Source organism: Agrilus planipennis, unplaced genomic scaffold (genome assembly GCF_000699045.2).
Source record: "Agrilus planipennis isolate EAB-ADULT unplaced genomic scaffold, Apla_2.0 scaffold154, whole genome shotgun sequence".
Lineage (NCBI taxonomy): Eukaryota > Metazoa > Arthropoda > Insecta > Coleoptera > Buprestidae > Agrilus > Agrilus planipennis.
Genome location: NW_020439244.1, coordinates 286,081 through 303,565, shown reverse-complemented (window position 1 = coordinate 303,565; position 17,485 = coordinate 286,081). Strand labels below are relative to the sequence as shown.

Genomic DNA, 17,485 nt, shown 5'->3' with positions numbered 1-17,485 from the left:
TTTGACGTTCTGGCTTTGGTTTATTACGTACGAAGACCGTATTGGTTGCGTTATCGATACTTTAATTGATTGTTGATATTTGAAGAATTTTAAGATATATTTATTGTTCCGTTTTGCTGGAATATCTCTTACTATACGACATACGTAGCATTATATACAAATATATATTCATGTCCTTCATCATACCACCTCCACCGAGCCTTAAAGCCAGTTTCGAAAACCTGACAATAAACAACAGCAGAGATTACCAAAGTCTACCTCCGAATTTCGAACAGCAACAGTCGCTCCCTCAGCAGAGAAAAGAGAACGGAGACCACTGCCCTAGACAAANAACATACATATACAAAAAATGTTGGAAAGTCAAGTCTGAATTTATTAAAAAAAAAAAAATATCCATTTTACAATACAATGTGATACTTGTTATATATAGGCACACTATGTCATCGTGAATTGATTGGTAGATAAACTGATTAAAAAGCGATTCGTTTTCTTACAAATATAATCCAAAACGTGTAAGCAAGTTTATGCAAAAGTTAATCTGAAGAATCTAAAAATTTTTTTTACATACAACTGCAAACGCATAGTCACAACACTTACTGCATGCGTTCGTAAGGAGTTAATGGGACTTTTTATCCGGAAGGAATTGTTGTCCTGCCGGGGTTTGGTAAAAAATACTTGTTTATGTAAAAAAAAATTGATTAAAATACGTTCCCCCAAATTTTTCTTTCGTATTATAAGGTTACAATTGGAAAAGATAACATTAGTGTTATCTTAATCATGTTTATCCTTTTGTTTGGAAGATTATAGACCATCAAAATAAAATTCTCGTGATNACGTTAGTTACTTAGATAATTATTATTTCGTTGTACAAATAATAGACGTACCTAAATCATCTACCTGTTATTTTTTTATATATGTATTATTATGTCATATAATAAGTTACCATAAACGAAGTTTAAGTTAATGCTATTATTGTAACACATACATACCATAAATGTAATAAAAAAAAATGTACGGATTTTCTTTTCACTACCTATTTACTTTTACTTTCCCTTATAGATAAATGCATATGATATTTAAATGCAGGTAAGTCACTTCATATTAAATTTACGTCATCGTCAACTTCATTATCGCTGCCGTAGTCTCTGATTATGTTGGTAGTCTCCGATGAGATTATGCTGAAAGCAGAAAACAATTTTCGTAATAATAATGATTACGTTATTTACATATAATGCAAATAATGATAACTGACGTTAGGTCAAAATTTAAAAACAATTGAGTACTGTCTAGTTGAGAACAAGACGTGTTGAGGAAATGGCTTTCGATAAAGTGTTAAAAAACGTTATTAATAAATGTTTAAAACAACCAAAACTTCTTAGGGTGAGTCTACTAAATAAACAATTGTAGTTTAATCTAATTAATTTATCGTAATCATACATTTTATTATGTAATAGTGCCATTAACAAAATCTAGTAAAGTAAAACAAATACGAGCCATTTTTAGTGTTTATCAACACACTTCAAGCATGATATCGAGGACCACGTTGGTAGCAAGATCAAATGGACATCGACGCTTGATTTCGTGTCCCCGGATTGTTTTAGCCCCATCCCGACTTATAGGGTTCTCGATTCGCGCGGGAATATCTTAAACAAGTTTGAAGAACCCGCCATAGAGAACGCAACACTCGAAAAAATGTACAAAGACATGATCCTCGTAAACACCATGGACAAAGTCCTTTATGAATCCCAACGACAGGGCAGAATATCGTTCTATATGACGAATTATGGAGAAGAAGCGACCCATATGGGCAGCGCCGCAGCTTTAGACTTAAACGATTTGGTCTACGGGCAATACAGGGAGGTCGGCGTTCTGATATGGAGGGGTTTCACCCTGAGCGAGATAATGAATCAGTGTTACGGAAACTGCCTCGACCCCGGAAAAGGTAAACAAATGCCAATTCATTATGGTTCGAAACGGTTAAACTTTGTAACGATTTCGAGCCCACTGGCCACCCAAATTCCTCAGGCTGCAGGGTCCGCTTACGCCCTGAAGAACCAGAACAGGGTCGTAATGTGTTACTTCGGTGAAGGGGCTGCTTCGGAAGGGGATGCACATGCAGCGTTCAACTTTGCAGCGACCCTCGACTGCCCCGTGATCTTCTTTTGTCGAAATAACGGATATGCAATATCAACGCCAACCGAAGACCAATATAGAGGGGATGGGATCGCTGTAAGGGGTCCCGGATACGGCATAACAACCGTAAGGGTTGATGGGAATGACGTGCTGGCCGTCTATAATGCCACAAAGGCCGCCAGGGAGTTTTGTTTGGAAAGGAGCAAGCCTGTCCTTATAGAAGCCCTCACGTACAGGTAAGAAAGTTGAGAAAGAGAAAATAACAATTGTTTCTCATAGTAAGTACGTTCAATATCTTTGTGGTATTTAGTGGGTGCTACAATAACTACGCGCAATTTGGATTTCAGTCTAATTTAAATTTGTATGAGGCAAGGTGTATTTCGTATTTTCGCGAAATTGAAGGAAATTAGTCAATTTTCAAATGACTCCTTTAGATCCTTACGGAAAATTATCGACTATTGAATTTATTGAAAGTTTTGATTTTGGAAGTTCTCGATGTGTTGAATTAATAGTCTCAATGAGTCTCTAAGTAAATATTGCTTTTTGAGAAACGGTCTTTTAAAGTTGCTTTCGTAAGGACCACGGACAGGGGGGGGGCTCATTTTCCGTAAGGATCTACCAGAAAATTTCTCTTTTTACAATGATTTGAGTCAATTTAAATTTACATTACGTAAAAGGGTGGCAGGGTTTCGTAAAGTGATATGTGTTTTGATGAATTTTTTTTTACGAAATCGAAAGAAATAATTCATAATTGGACCCGAAACTATGAACAATTTCCTTCCAGTTCTAAAGTATAGAAGCGCAAAACTTCGCTCTCTAGAGTGGTTCAACCAGAAAAGGGCCCCCCAAAAAGACTTATGCATTGCGTCCCGAATTTCCAAGATCCGACACTGATTAGGATTTATATCGTATTATTAGATTACAGGCATAATTTAATACAAAAAATGTCTCTAACTTTTACTTCCGTTTATCCATTTTTATATGTTTTCTTTTAATTAATCTTCATTGATTCTTCCCATCAAATTTAAAAAGTGCATCTTTTCAAATATTCTTTACAATTAATAACGTCAATTTTACGTATAAATGTTAGTCATTATTTACTTCTGCCCTGGCATCTGCAAATGTACATATATATACACGTATGCATCATATACCTCCCAAACGTCTTAACATTTTTTGCCCTATCTACTTATCGAAGTGAAAGTCTGAAGTCGTTTTATCATTCATCTGACATTGCGTGCTATTTAGATACATTCTAGCACCTTCTTTAAAACTGATAAACAAACCTTAAGGCAGTTTTATTCGGCTTGTCGTGGTGTTTGTCTCGCAGATGGGTTAACATTGTACTTCTCTAATTGAAAACTAATTAGTGAGTGCCCGGTTAATTTTATTACCGGCAAGTGCGTGCGCGGATGTAGTTCGGATTATTGACGATTTCGTTAATTACCGATTAACTTTAGTTTAGTTTAGTGTTAATGTGAAAACATATTATGCAGAAACTTATCCTTGGTCACCGAAACCGGTGAGTAATTTGACAAATATGTTTTTTTGAAGCAATTTTTGGATAGGTATTAACTATAAATGTTGCACTTAATTATTGGCTCATGGCATTCTTTCAAATCGAATTTATAAATGGTTCGAGCCGTTAGATTCTTCAAGCATTTTTACATATATTTGATGTTTTGGATCTAACAATGGTGTGTCATTAAGTATTGAAATTTTAAGTGCGCTTTTTTACTGCTTAATCTGCGACATTACCTTTCTTTATATAGAACTTTGAACGCAGTAGCTGTATTGTTTCTAATCCAATTGAAAAACGGGTTGAACCGTTAGATTCTTCAAACATTACTACATATATATGATGTTTTGGATCTTACAATGAGGTGTTTTTAAGTACTGAAATTTTAAGTGCGCCTTTTTACTGCATATTTGCGACATCGTTTTTCTTTGCATAGAACTTTAAACGCTGTAGCTCTATTGTTTCAAATCCAATTGAAAAGCGGGTTGAACCATTAGATTTTTCATACATTTTTACATATATTTGATGTTTTGGATCTTACAATGAAGTGTTTTTAAGTACTGAAATTTTAAGTGCGCTTTTTTACTGCTCATTTTTTTTGCATAGAATTTTGAACGCGGTAGCTCTATTGTTTCAAATCCAATTGAAAAGCGGGTTGAACCATTAGATTTTTCATACATTTTTACCTGTTTTTGGTGTTTTTGATCTATTAGAATGATCTTTTTATATAAAATTTGGCGTGCGGTTTTTCTTTTTGTTTATGTGATGCCCCACTAAATTCCACGGTATTGTTTAATACAGCGGTAGAGGTTGTAGCAAAATTAAGTTAAAAATTAATTAGGGTTGGACATCATTCCACATCAGACGATAGCACAGCTTATCGATCACAAAAGGAAGTAGATGAAAGAATACAAAATGATAATCCTGTGAAAAAGTTGCGCTTGTATCTAGAAAATAAAAATTTGTGGAATGAAGAGAAAGAAAAAGAATGGTTACATTTAACTAAAAGAAATGTTCTTGAAGCTTTTAATGCTGCTGAGAAAATATTATTACCCAAATGGACTGAAATGTTTACTGATGTTTATGGGGTAATACCTCATCATTTAAGGTAACTTTTAAACTGAACTGTTGTTTCTTTTCTCATATTGAACTATTATTACAGGAAACAAATGAACGAAATGGAAAAACATTTAGAAAATTATAGGGATCACTATCCTTTAGAAAAGTATTCTACATAATTCATACTTAATTTTAAAATAATAACAGCACGGTTTTTGATTAGGGCATAAAACCAACTTTTTATTTTACTGTTTAAATTGTTTTAATAAATAAAAAGCTTAGAAATTTTTCATTCTTTTAATTAACATACAGCACTGGCTGAATGATCTAGTTCATGAAGGTCGGACAAATAGGAAGAATAAGAACGCAATCCATTCTGACGTTTGGGTAACATAACCTACAATTTGATGAAAAATAGAGACAAGTTTTAATAAAAATTGTTAAAATGAGTTTATCTGGTCGTTCTCGAACTGGTATATTAGACAAACCACTCAGTAGAGGTAAAAGTGAGGCATCCTTAAGTTGTTATGCTCTTCTCTTCGCTGAAATCGTCCAATATTGTCAAAACAAATCTCACACTGTACCTGAGCTACAAAATCGGTAATAAACAGTCATATTTTGTTATTGAAACTGGATCAAATTTACTAAACTACCCCTTTTCAGACTTCATAGTTTAGGTAAAAACGTGGGAGTTAAACTTATTGACCTGTATTTCCTAAGAGAACGTGGTGGCAAACGTGAAACCAAAATACTAAATATCCTCTTATTTTTAAAGTCAACCTTTTGGAAAGTGAGTTCCTAGTCAATTTTGTGTGTATTTTATCATCTATTAAATTTCCTAAGGCACTTTTTGGAAGAGAAGCTGATAAACTGGAACATTCCAACGATGATGAATGCACCTATTATTTGATGGAAAAGGAACCCCTTGTTAACAAGTACATTTCAGTGCCTAGAGACAAGGGTAGTCTTAACTGTGCTGTATTCATTGCTGGCATAGTTGAAGCTGTTCTTACTGGAACAGGTTTTGTATGTGTCAATTTGATTTGCTAAATCAGTTGAGGACTTTTTGCTTAGAAAGAACTTGTCTTAATCGTTTCAGACTGCCAAAGTATCAGCTCATTGGCATAAAGGTACAACGTATATGGTCAAATTTGACGAAGCTGTGGTTGCCAGAGACAAACAATTAGAATAAATTGCATACATCATTAATTAAAACGAATTTACTGTAATCATTCATTATATTTAAGATTATTTTGTATATACGTAGAAAAGAGACATTAAAGTAAAAATTGTGACTCGGTATTTGTACTTTTTTAAGAAATACACCAAAAAGGAAAAGTTTAATGACTGCTCTATGTTAAGGATTGAGTACGTACTGATGATAGAAAACAATGTGTAAAAGTTACATATTTAGCACTAATATAGAACGCACAGTATTATTTTCATTAGACTGGCAATCAATACCAACGCAAAGGTCACTTGCATGCCACTGTCCTTTCGTAGGCGGAAATATAAGATCGAAAAGAAAGACAATGAGGCGTCCAAAACACTCGCAGGCCACGAAATTGGTGCGGAACTCCTTTTCTCCATCATTTTAGGCAAAAAAGATAGCGGTTCGCAAGTATAAAAAAGATACAAAAGTACAATAGCAGAAGTGTAGCGTCTTTTCTTTTTACATCTGCAACTAGGCTCCCCGTGTATCAAGCAGCACACAGAAAATGCGGTCAGGAACGTCGTGAATAGGGGCAAATACACCTCTGTCCAGGGATTTATCGAATACACCAGAAAAATTACAATAAACACAGCATTCATGGCAGTTCTTATACCATTCGTCCAGACTAAGACAGGGTCTTTACTTATTTCTCCATATTTTATAAGCAGACCGTTCAAATACAAGTTCAAGGCAAAAAAATAAATTGTGTAACCACCTGTCGTCTCATAACTTACGACCTGGTAACTCACAGCGACCCCAACCACATTTTGAAGAAGGGAAGAAACAACCATGCACAATCTAATTGCTAATTTATAATATGACGATGGTAAAATTGCATTAATTTCAGGCACTGTTCCTGCCCCTGAAGCACTCATCCTTTTGGTATTCTCAACTCCATTTTTTTTCTGTTTCTTCGCTTTGTTTATTTGCTACTCAAAAATTTTGATTCCTTTATGTTATACCCGAAAGATTACATTTCACAAATAATGTCAAAAATTGACAACTGTTACTTTCATCAAACAAGTGCGTCAGTATGGGATTTTATAGGGGAATTACCTAATGTTTAAAATATCGAGGAGACTTTTTCAAAAGATATTCTTTATTGAACTACAGAATCACATAAATACACATTGCAATTTAGCACTATCGGAGCAATTATTTTAAATGAACTTGAATAGACGCTTGCTGTAAGGGATTTCGCCACTTCTGTACTGCTGCTCCCTTTTCTCCCTTGTTGTTTTCAAAAGGTACCAATAGGAACAAAAGGGGATGACGATAAGAACTATCCCCATAAATGACGTCTTAGGTGTCGGTCTGAAGTAATCGTATTGGTTTATTATCATTGCACTGTAACGCTGAATGGCCGGATCAAACTGAAACAAATAATAAATTAATTGTTATAACTTACGACTAGTTACTTAGGAATTACTTACTATTTTTACCAATATATATCTACTGAATCTTTTCAAATACAATTCACAAATGGTGTTTACTATTAAATTCTACACATATTTTTACAAACATTTGATGTGTTAAACCAACCAAAAAACTACTTTTAAGTATTGAGAAATTGGGTGCGCTTTTTGACTATTTATTTTATACTCCGATTTATTTCATGTGAAGTTCAAATCGTGATATCTTTGTTATTTCGAATCCAAATGAAAAACGGTTTTCACTACGAGATTCTACGAACATTTTTACATATACTTAATGTATTGAACCTACCAAAATAATATTTTTAAGTACTGAAAAATTAGGTGCGCCTTTTTACTATTTATTTTACACTCCTTTTTATTTCATGTGAAGTTCAAGTCGTGATATCTTTATCATTTCGAATCCAATTCAAAAACGGTTTGCACTACTACATTCTACAAACATTTTTACATATATTTGATGTGTTAAACCAACCAAAAAACTACTTTTAAGTATTGAAAAATTAGGTGCGCTTTTTTACTATTTATTTTATACTCCGATTTATTTCATGTGAAGTTCAACTCGTGATATCTTTATCATTTCGAATCCAATTCAAAAACGGTCTGCACTACTAAATTCTACGAGCATTTTTAAATATATTTAATGTATTGGACCAGCCAAAATAATGTTTTTAAGTACTGAAAAATTAGGTGCGCTTTTTTACTATTTATTATCCGCTCCGTTTTATTTCATGTGAAGTTAAGGTCATGATATCTTTATCATTTCGAATCCAATTCAAAAACGGTTTGCACTACTAAATTCTACGAACATTTTTACATATATCTGATGTATTGGGCCTGCCAAAATAATGTTTTTAACTATTGAAAAATTAGGTGCGCTTTTTCACAAAAATAAATACGCTCTTAATGTAACAATGTGTACGTTAACAATTTTGTGTTTGAGACACTGCTCCCTTTTCGTGCATGTAGAATTAAAATTTTTAGACACATTAATTATTCATATGTACCTGTACGTATTTTATTGTTGTAACGTTTAATTGTTTAATTAAATTGCGAGCCGGAATACCTTGATATTTCAAATCTATTCCCACCCGTTTGTAGTTTATCAATCATCCATAGCATTGTTTCACTGTTCAAAACAAAAAACATTAAAGTGCAAGATGAAAATCATAAATTAAATCGTACATTTATTACGTCTGATCGTTCGTAATGTACAAGGTAATATTAACGGGCTTAAAATAGTGTCAACCTTTACTAATTCCATTATTCTTTGCCATTATGTTGTCATATTCATATGCGTATGATTTGTAGCAGATGCGAGCATTGTTGAATTATAATTACAAGTTTCGCAATAACTGCACCGGCACTTAATGCGTTAATGTGCAAATAATATGTAATCTGACAGACGTTTTTGGATAAACTACACATTTTCATATCCAATTGTTTAAGAAAAAGGAAATAAAATAACTGTGAACATTTTTACACTCGCTGGTCCAACGGAAAAAATTCAATGCCGCTCTATTATTAGGTAAAAACACTGCACCCAAAGGGGGCAATACCAATAAGTAACAATTTTTAACAAACAAATTCGTCACCTTTATTAACCCATATAAAAATTCATAGAAAGGGGCGTTACTGTATACGATTACTTTTGCAATTTAATAGGAAATATTAAAAGGACTATAAATATTAAATAACCAGATCGATTTATTCGTTACTGATAAACTTTTAGCCTTATAAAACTCGTGACCATTAGCATGTTATATTTAGCATTTCCTTTTTAAGGTCCACGACGTTTTACTAGTTCATATTTTAATGTATGCATATAATAACAGTGCAAAAGGCTCTGACATTACATCAGAAAAAAACATAAACGTATCATCATAAAACTATTTCACTTGTTTCCAATAGAGAAAACAAAAGAGTTAGTAGAAAAGAAAACAAAGGAATTAGTAAAAACAAATGCAAAAAATATGTAATATTGATACGAAATATGCAAAATGAAATTAAGAAATTGTAGGTACTTATAAACAAAGTTTACATACAAACATTTTTATCTCCATATATGTAGGGAGATAATAATATTTTCGTTTAAACATAACCGACTACGAGATAATTATAAATTGACAAATAATGAATGCAGTATACAAATACATGAATTTTGTATTAAATTAAAGTCAAACTAAATTGAAACAATAGTTGTCAAATTTTGTTAACACGAACCTTGGACAAAACATTTTTTTTTACATTCAATTATCATTTTAAATACATGCAGTGAATATGTTTTTGCCGTCGCAACAAGTAAAAAAAAACACGCCTACGATTTTTATTAAGTAACGCAAATATAAATAGTTGTTAATGAATACTTCTATATTGAGAAATTGAGCTAGAATAATTTTGTAATAAATAAGCATCTGTATGCTTAGTAAAAAAATCGGTTTTCACGAATACAGTTGTGGTGCAAGTTTGTTAACTTAATTTCAATGAGTCATTGATTTAAATACGTCATACTTTTATTATTTTTGCTTAATATGCTTAATAAAACACCATGTAAACGTAGCAAATGTTTCATGACTCACTTTCAGTGGTAATAAAAGCTACAACTTTTTTTTTGTCTCTAACGACAAACCTTTACATTTTATCTTTGATTCAAATTTCTAATTCGTAGAATATTTGATCAATGAAAGACAATTAGTAACCTTGTTCGTTTTTTTTTTTTGTTCAGATCTATCGTTATTGTGTAAAGCAATACAATTTTCTAGTACGTGAAATAATTAAATCTAATTCGTAATAAGTTGGTAATAATTAAACTAAAACAAATACATTTAATAAGTGAATGTCGACTTCGTTCGATAAGAGAGACATGCGTTGCCACAAATATAAACAAAAGTATGTAATCAAAAATACATACACCCCAACACTTCTGCTAAATACTCCTACAAATTAAGCAATTATTTTTAAATATAAACTTCCATGGTTTGTTTAATCTTTGGTCATTGTTAGTAAAAGGGACAAATCAAAGAAATGAATAAGGACAAAGTCTAATGGTAGACCCAAAACGCAGTAAAGTAAGTTTTGGGGTCAACTCTATTGAACCATAATGTAAACGGGCAGATTACGGGGTCAGTCATGTGAAAATGATAAAGCTGTAGAATATTACAACACAACAACATCTTCCTTATTATTGTGTTTGAATGTAAATATTTAAGTAAATAATTAAAATTAACGGCACTGGAATTTTTACTTAAATAAATTTACAAAATCCTTTTTGAAATGTCTTTTCATCCCCCAAAAAAAAAACGACGCAAAAACAACGTGATATAGATCACCCCATACGAATATAATTAATTACATTAAGTAAGTAACACATTACGAAATGTTTTGCGAGCAATTATTTTTATACATTAGTTGCAATCTGGATCGAGCGTCAACTGTCGACAAATTATTATCTTGAAAATGTTTCGTAAAATGTCATAAAAAACAAGAGACATACTATGTTTCGAAAAAAACAAAAAACAACTGCAACAACGAAATAAACTTTCTACAAATTTAATTAACATCTTTTTGGATGCATTGTGCATGCCAGTTTTGATCTGCGATAATTTAGTAGGTAATAGGTAATTTAAACATTTTATAAAGTACATTTACGAGTTTAATAAACTGCTAGATGCGAAACGTTTTTAACATTTGACGCCAGTATCCGGCAGTATACAATCGTCAGGGTCACAATGGTCTAAAAGAAAGAGCGCACATCCTGTAGGCAGAAACTAACAATCGCCGAAGGATTAAAAATGAAGTACAAAAAACTTCAATTGTTTCATACGTACTCATGTTGTAAAGACAAATGCATAAATGTTCGCGACTGTTTCTTCATTATTATTGACGATTTTGTTTCTTTTGTTAAATTTAAAGGACGATAAGACAGATAATAAACAATAGCGCTCCATTAGGTACAATATACACATGTAGATAGATTTAAATAGGATAGATAGGCAATCAAATATTATAATGGAGATTGTGGGCATTTAATATTGATGTTGGCATTCGAAAAAAGTCCGAATACCGATGAGATTATTTTCTGTTAATGTACGTATTAGAGCGACGTAAATTACAGTTATAAAGCTCAAGGAGTCCTTCAAACGGTTGTTAACGATGATGCTAGTCTTTATATATATTATAGAAGAAGCTGTATCATGTAAATAAAGTTAGACAGATGGAAAGAACCTTAACATACATATATTATTTTTATCTTTACTACGATCATTTGTCCATTTTTGTACGCATATTAAAGATGCTACCGAGCACATCGATAAAGTTCAAATTAGCGCAACACTTATACATATGTATAATATATTCCAGCTTTTTTTTTAACTATTAAATGTTAATAGTGTTGTTATGTAATTTTCTAGAAATGCTACACATATTTACCACCTTATATCCTGATTTTAATTTTACTGTCATATCCTGCCCATTTATTTCAACTTCACCCAAAACAAAAGCATATTCATCATTGAATTCTAAAAGAATAACGGCTATCCCTCGTATCAAATGTTTTTCGTTTTCAACTGTTTATTTGCCTTGTTGCTTCTCTTTTTTTTTTTCTAATTCAGTTTATGGCCAAAACTTATTTATACGTAAAGTCCATCAAAAACGAAACAAAACTAAATAATCCCTGTTGGCCTTCTAGCGTGCCGCACCTCAAAAAATCGGCTACTGTATAGGTATATCATGCAGTTAAATTAATATTGTATAAATCTTTCTTGATTGATTCATTAATTCAACGGGTCCAATTAGTGAAAAATTCCGTCGACTTCCGTCATTGCCAACAAATTTCCACCCAACTCACTCACTTTTGCACGTATGTAAAAAAAAGGTGCTGGGGAGCCACCAAAAAACCGAAACTCGACCATAGAGGGGATCCACATGAAAAACCTCATGTAACCCACTCAAACCAACCAAACACCTTTCAATCCTTCGTCATCATTGTTGCCGGCTCTCCAAGATGACATTAACGGTAAGAAAATCGCAAATCGGGTATTGTGTGTTATTTAAGTGCAACAAAATTGTGAATAAGTGAATTATTTTTTGAGACTACAAGAATCGTCGTCATCGTCGTTAAGGATATCGAGGATTCTCGTATGAAAATTTACCTGGGTCCAACCCTGTTACATTTCGCGAGCAAAGAAAATCTTACAACTTAGAGAAATTATTTCCAAATTTAATTGATAGTTTCGGAATTACTCAATTAATTTCAATATCAGACAAAAACTATTTATTGTTAATCTCGCTTCACTTAATATAACAGTTAATGAAACTTATGTTAAGTTGAAAGTGAATCTATTAAGAAATAAAAATGACAGTAGGTACTAATTATGTATTTGAATGTATATTAGGTCATGCTGTAAGAAGATTTGTTTCACGCATTATTAATATTCATGTGTGAGTTTTGGTTTGTGCAACGGAAACCGAGACCGATTAGCATTTTCGCCCTAAGCCAGTTGAAAAAGTTTTAACAGTTAACACATCTTGATGTTCGCATCGAAACTCTTACAAATTATAAATGCGCAAGGTTTATTGCTGCTAATGGTTTTAGTTGTCGGCTTTTTAGATTGCAGGAAAACAAATCATCTTGATACATTTTAATTGATAAACGAACAAAAAAAATCCGTTAATTTATAACGACTTTAAAACCTTGGCTCGAAAGGACCTTTTGATTTAATAGTGTTAAGGCTACGCAAAATCTTAGTTATTCTGACCTCCTGACCAGTATTTCGATTTTCAGTGGACTGATTATTGAAATTGTGTTAAATTACGATAATTTTGATCTTGTCCAAGTTGCAACAAAAATTCTCTTTGCAGAAACTGCTCCTAGCCGTTATTTTCGTTGTTTTGTCGTCATGCCTTGCCTCCTCATCAGAGAGCGGTCCTAGAGAGAAAAGGTTCTCTATTACGGTGGCCGACACAAATCCGGAAAAAGCCCGGGAAATTGAGGAACAGTCGGGAACATCGCGAAGGCGAAAAGTCCGTCAGTTCGCAGGTCGTTTCAATACCCCTCCCCTCCTCACCAAATCACCTCATCTACCGTCAATCCCGGGTTTCCAGAACATTGGATTCCCCAAAATCGACGTAAACGCTGTTCCTGGGGGCCACTTGTCCGAAGCGCAGGCTGAAATAGCCAATGTGGCTTCATCCGCTGTTTCTTCTGCTCAGGCCTCGGCCTCTTCTTCGGCTTCGTCAGTATCTCAATCTTCAGCTTCGACTGTTGGTGGTGAAAACTTCGTCGAACGATTGACGAAACCCATTGGGGAACTAGAGCAGTTTTTAGCGCAAGAATTTGACTCTTTCAGGGTGAGTGGCGAAGAAAAATTTAGAGAAGGTTTCTTCTTTCATTTGCAACGTTTCTCTGGCCTTTCAGACGCAATTTAACAAAGTTTATGCGACCGCCGAAGAAGCCTTGTTCAGGAAAGAGATCTTCATCGAAAACAAGAAGAAAATTATGAAATTCAACGACGAGTACGGGGTGGGACGATCGCCGTTTGTTTTGAAAGTCAACGAGTACGCGGACCTTCTGACGCACGAGTTCAATCAGTTGTTGAACGGTTTCAATCGCGAAAATCGAAATAAAACAAAAGAAGTCAATCACGGATCGTCCTTCATTCCCAGTGCAAATGTTGCCCTGCCGATATCCGTCGATTGGAGGGAAGCCGGAGCCGTGACTTCCGTGAAAAGTCAAGAAAAGTGTGGCGCATGCTACGCATTTAGTGCCGTAAGTCGTATTCGATTTTATCATCGAAATCGATGCTTTTTTACGTTTAAATCCTGGTAAATGGATAGGAAAAGGATAATAAACCAAGTATGCATAAGTATTTTGCGTGTGGGATTTTGAAATGAATAGGTAACAATTATTTTTGGAAATTGATTATGAAGCACTACGATTGGAATGCACTGTTATTTTTCTAAAATTATGAATGTTAATTTCTATGAAATTTAGAAAATTCCAGAGAACCGGATTTTGAAATAACTCAGTCGATTCCACGAAACAACATAATAATCAATTTCGAAAAATTTGAATAAAACCGAAATTCATAAATAAATCTCTGCTCGACACATCATACATAAATCGGACTTTTTTACAGTTTTTTTTTTCATAATCATCACTCATTTATTAATCCAGTCTATTAAACATCCTAATGATATAAATGCAAATGAGTTTGTTGTTTGTATGATACCATTTCATGCCTCAAATACTCAACCGATTATCATGAAATTTCGTACACACATTGGCAGGGATACAGAAAAGGACATAGGGTACCTTTTATTCAGAAAAAAAAATTCTGGTCCTGAAGGATACAAAAATTGGTTTTATGTGATCGTAGATGATCTTTGATATGTATTTAGGAAACATTTAAGCCACAGTTAAAACCCCTAGATTACAATAAAAACGAGTTAAGGTCAATCTTATTGGGTAAATCCTTAAAAAGAAATGTCACATTTATTAAAATAACGTACAAGAAACAGCATCCAGTAAGGTAATGCAACTATTCCATGATTTTTATTTCACTATTTATCTTATCAGCCAGTGGAGACCGCTGACTCCAACAATAACAATTTATAATTTTGTTTATTTGTAAGACGTTGAGGCCAATCATTCAAAATAACAAAAAAATCAGCAACGTATCAGGTGAAAGTTCTATTAAGACCGATTATGTAACTGTATGTAAATTGTATAATGATTCTTTTAGATGATCCTATTACGAATTCCTGAAACCAACAATCACTCAGTTTGTTATTCACGAATTCAATCACTATTACACTAAATTGCTGTTATGAGAGATCCATAAATGATATTTAAACGTACAGGGTCGACTTAGAAATTCGCGCGAAAAATTACAACATTCAGCGCGCATCAAAGTAATTCCTAATGATAGGTATAATTAATCATAATCATACTAAAAGCTTGCCGTAATATCATTAGCAAGTACAAAAGGCACTTCTTCTTATGTAACAACAATAACAACTGTGAACGCATAAATGGCGAAGAAAATGGGAAAATTCACGTACTCGTCGTGATGTAACAATATTATGGTACCACCGGAGGCGTCTTTTCTTTTCTTTTGTCCTGACAATCTGGTACCACAAGAATGACCTTAATTTTTTAAGAAAGATCGACGCAAAGCAGATTCTAATCCGTCATTTCCTGTCTGTGTAGACGGGGGCACTGGAGGGTCAAATATTTCGAAAAACTGGTCAACTCCGGGAACTCAGCATCCAAAATTTGATAGACTGTACCAGAACGTATGGAAACAGCGGGTGCATTGGCGGTCTCATGGACCCGGCTTTCGAGTACGTAAGGGACAATCTGGGAATAGAGGGTGAGAACACGTACCCCTTCGAGGCCACCGACACCCAACCGTGCCGATACAAAAGAGAGGGATACGCGGCTCATGATACAGGTACACCCAAAAACGAAACCGTCGCGAAAGACCTGAATGTTGTTGCAATGTCGAATTACACTTTATTTAAAAATTGTTCGTCAGGGTACGTGGACCTGGACGAAGGGGACGAACGGGGATTAGAATCGGCGGTGGCCACAATCGGGCCCGTTTCAGCGGCCATCGATGCCAGCCAAGAGTCTTTCCAGTTTTATTCCGATGGGGTGTATTACGACCCGAAATGTGAGAGTGCAGCCGATAAAATGAACCACGCCGTTTTGGTGGTCGGTTACGGGACAGAACCCGATGGTAAACAGTACTGGTTAATCAAAAATTCGTACGGAACTGGATGGGGCATCGGCGGATACATGAAGATCGCCAAGTATGCCAACAACCACTGTGGTATTGCCACTTACGCAAGCTACCCCTTAGTTTGAATACGCAACTATAAAGAACTGAACGAAAACATTTCAAGAAAACCAATTAACAGGACATAATGAGAAATTAAGAACAGAACTGATGTACAATTTTTAATAAAACTACTCCTGTACAACATGAAATACTTTTTCTTTTAAAAATAACAATTATTTCTACTTGTACTTTGAAATATAGATGACATTTTAATCGAATTAAGGATTTATAAATCATGAGATACTTTAAAAAGTTGTAAAAGTTTTTTAAATGCAGTCACTTGCTAACTTCAGCAGTAAATATCTATGATTATACGGAGTTAAAATGTGCAACAATGAGGTTTGACACATCTAACAATGGTAGGCGTCAGCCCTAACAATGAATTACTCATTGTTGCAACAAGGGTTTAATAGATGAAATAATTACAGCGTACCAACTTAAACAATTTTTTATTGTTCTCGCTTTAAGTTCTGACTTTAATCTGCTTTAAATTCTAGTTTTTATGATCACAATCAATGTGTTCCAGTTTTACTTATTTTTTTTACTGGAGTAAATCAAATAGTACAGATATGGAAATATCTAACTATTTTGACTTTAATTTATTTCCATTTGTGCTTTGAAACAAATAACTTGTGGAATTAAAAAGGCTGCTACATTTCCATTATATTAAGGACTTATAATCAAAAACTGCTATTACATAGTCTCCAAAAGCTTTTAAAGTTTTAAATGCAGTATCTTACTAACTTCAGCTATAAATATCTATGATTAAATAGAGTTAAAATGTACAACAATAAAGTTTGGCAGTATTAACAATGTATTAATCATTGTTGTAACAATGAGGTTTAAAAAGCAGTAATGGAGTTTGATAAGTAGGTAAAACAATGACAGTTACGAGTATGTGTTGTTTTTATTATAAATGCTTCATGCTCTAAGGGTTAATTGAAGTGTTTTCTATTCTTTTAGTTATTCAAGACGAAATAAGGTAATTGTTTGACATCATTGATAAGAACCATAAAATTTTGAGGTTATATTAAAAATAAAGACACATACCACTGTGCCCCCTTCACCAGTAGCATGTCTAAAAGGATTTGTGGTCTGTTTAAGGAACTCCTCCCTTAAGAATGCTCTCCTCTTGGACTTTTCTATAAGCTTTTCTTGTTCATCTTGTGGGTAATAACGTTCGGTTGACATTTTTTAGAACGTATTAGTATTTAATCACTCACACTGTCAGCAGGCTCGTTAGCCGTTACGTAAGATTTTTAATGCTGCTAAGGTTTAGATTTTC

At 33.7% G+C, this 17,485-nt stretch overlaps 4 protein-coding genes across 5 annotated transcripts; 3 read left to right on the top strand and 1 right to left on the bottom strand.

The window, feature by feature from the left end:
- Window positions 1–1,171: 1,171 nt before the first annotated feature.
- On the top strand, window positions 1,172–4,998 carry LOC108738561 (2-oxoisovalerate dehydrogenase subunit alpha, mitochondrial). The gene is made up of 4 exons (XM_018472029.2): window positions 1,172–1,380; window positions 1,504–2,369; window positions 4,494–4,760; window positions 4,815–4,998. Exons 1-4 carry the CDS (start codon window positions 1,315–1,317, stop codon window positions 4,888–4,890), a joined length of 1,275 nt encoding a protein of 424 aa, XP_018327531.2. The 5' UTR covers window positions 1,172–1,314; the 3' UTR covers window positions 4,891–4,998.
- Window positions 4,999–5,063: 65 nt separating this feature from the next.
- Window positions 5,064–6,013, top strand: LOC108738562 (trafficking protein particle complex subunit 5). Its single transcript, XM_018472030.1, has 4 exons — window positions 5,064–5,311; window positions 5,375–5,501; window positions 5,555–5,737; window positions 5,811–6,013. Exons 1-4 carry the CDS (start codon window positions 5,157–5,159, stop codon window positions 5,901–5,903), a joined length of 558 nt encoding a protein of 185 aa, XP_018327532.1. The 5' UTR covers window positions 5,064–5,156; the 3' UTR covers window positions 5,904–6,013.
- A 989-nt stretch (window positions 6,014–7,002) lies between these two features.
- On the bottom strand, window positions 7,003–17,432 carry LOC108738563 (NADH dehydrogenase [ubiquinone] 1 beta subcomplex subunit 4). Its single transcript, XM_018472031.2, has 2 exons — window positions 17,251–17,432; window positions 7,003–7,297 (listed from the first exon to the last, which is right to left on the bottom strand). The coding sequence occupies exons 1-2, from the start codon at window positions 17,389–17,391 to the stop codon at window positions 7,085–7,087; spliced, it is 354 nt and encodes a 117-aa protein (XP_018327533.1). The 5' UTR covers window positions 17,392–17,432; the 3' UTR covers window positions 7,003–7,084.
- On the top strand, window positions 11,669–16,349 carry LOC108738557 (cathepsin L-like). Of its 2 annotated transcripts, XM_018472025.2 has the most exons (5): window positions 11,686–12,371; window positions 13,217–13,705; window positions 13,773–14,123; window positions 15,567–15,810; window positions 15,895–16,349. In XM_018472025.2, the coding sequence occupies exons 1-5, from the start codon at window positions 12,360–12,362 to the stop codon at window positions 16,224–16,226; spliced, it is 1,428 nt and encodes a 475-aa protein (XP_018327527.1). In that variant the 5' UTR covers window positions 11,686–12,359; the 3' UTR covers window positions 16,227–16,349. The 2 variants fall into 2 exon arrangements, with proteins under 2 accessions (XP_018327526.1, XP_018327527.1); XM_018472024.2 differs by having other exon boundaries at window positions 11,669–12,371; window positions 15,567–16,349.
- Window positions 17,433–17,485: the final 53 nt, after the last annotated feature.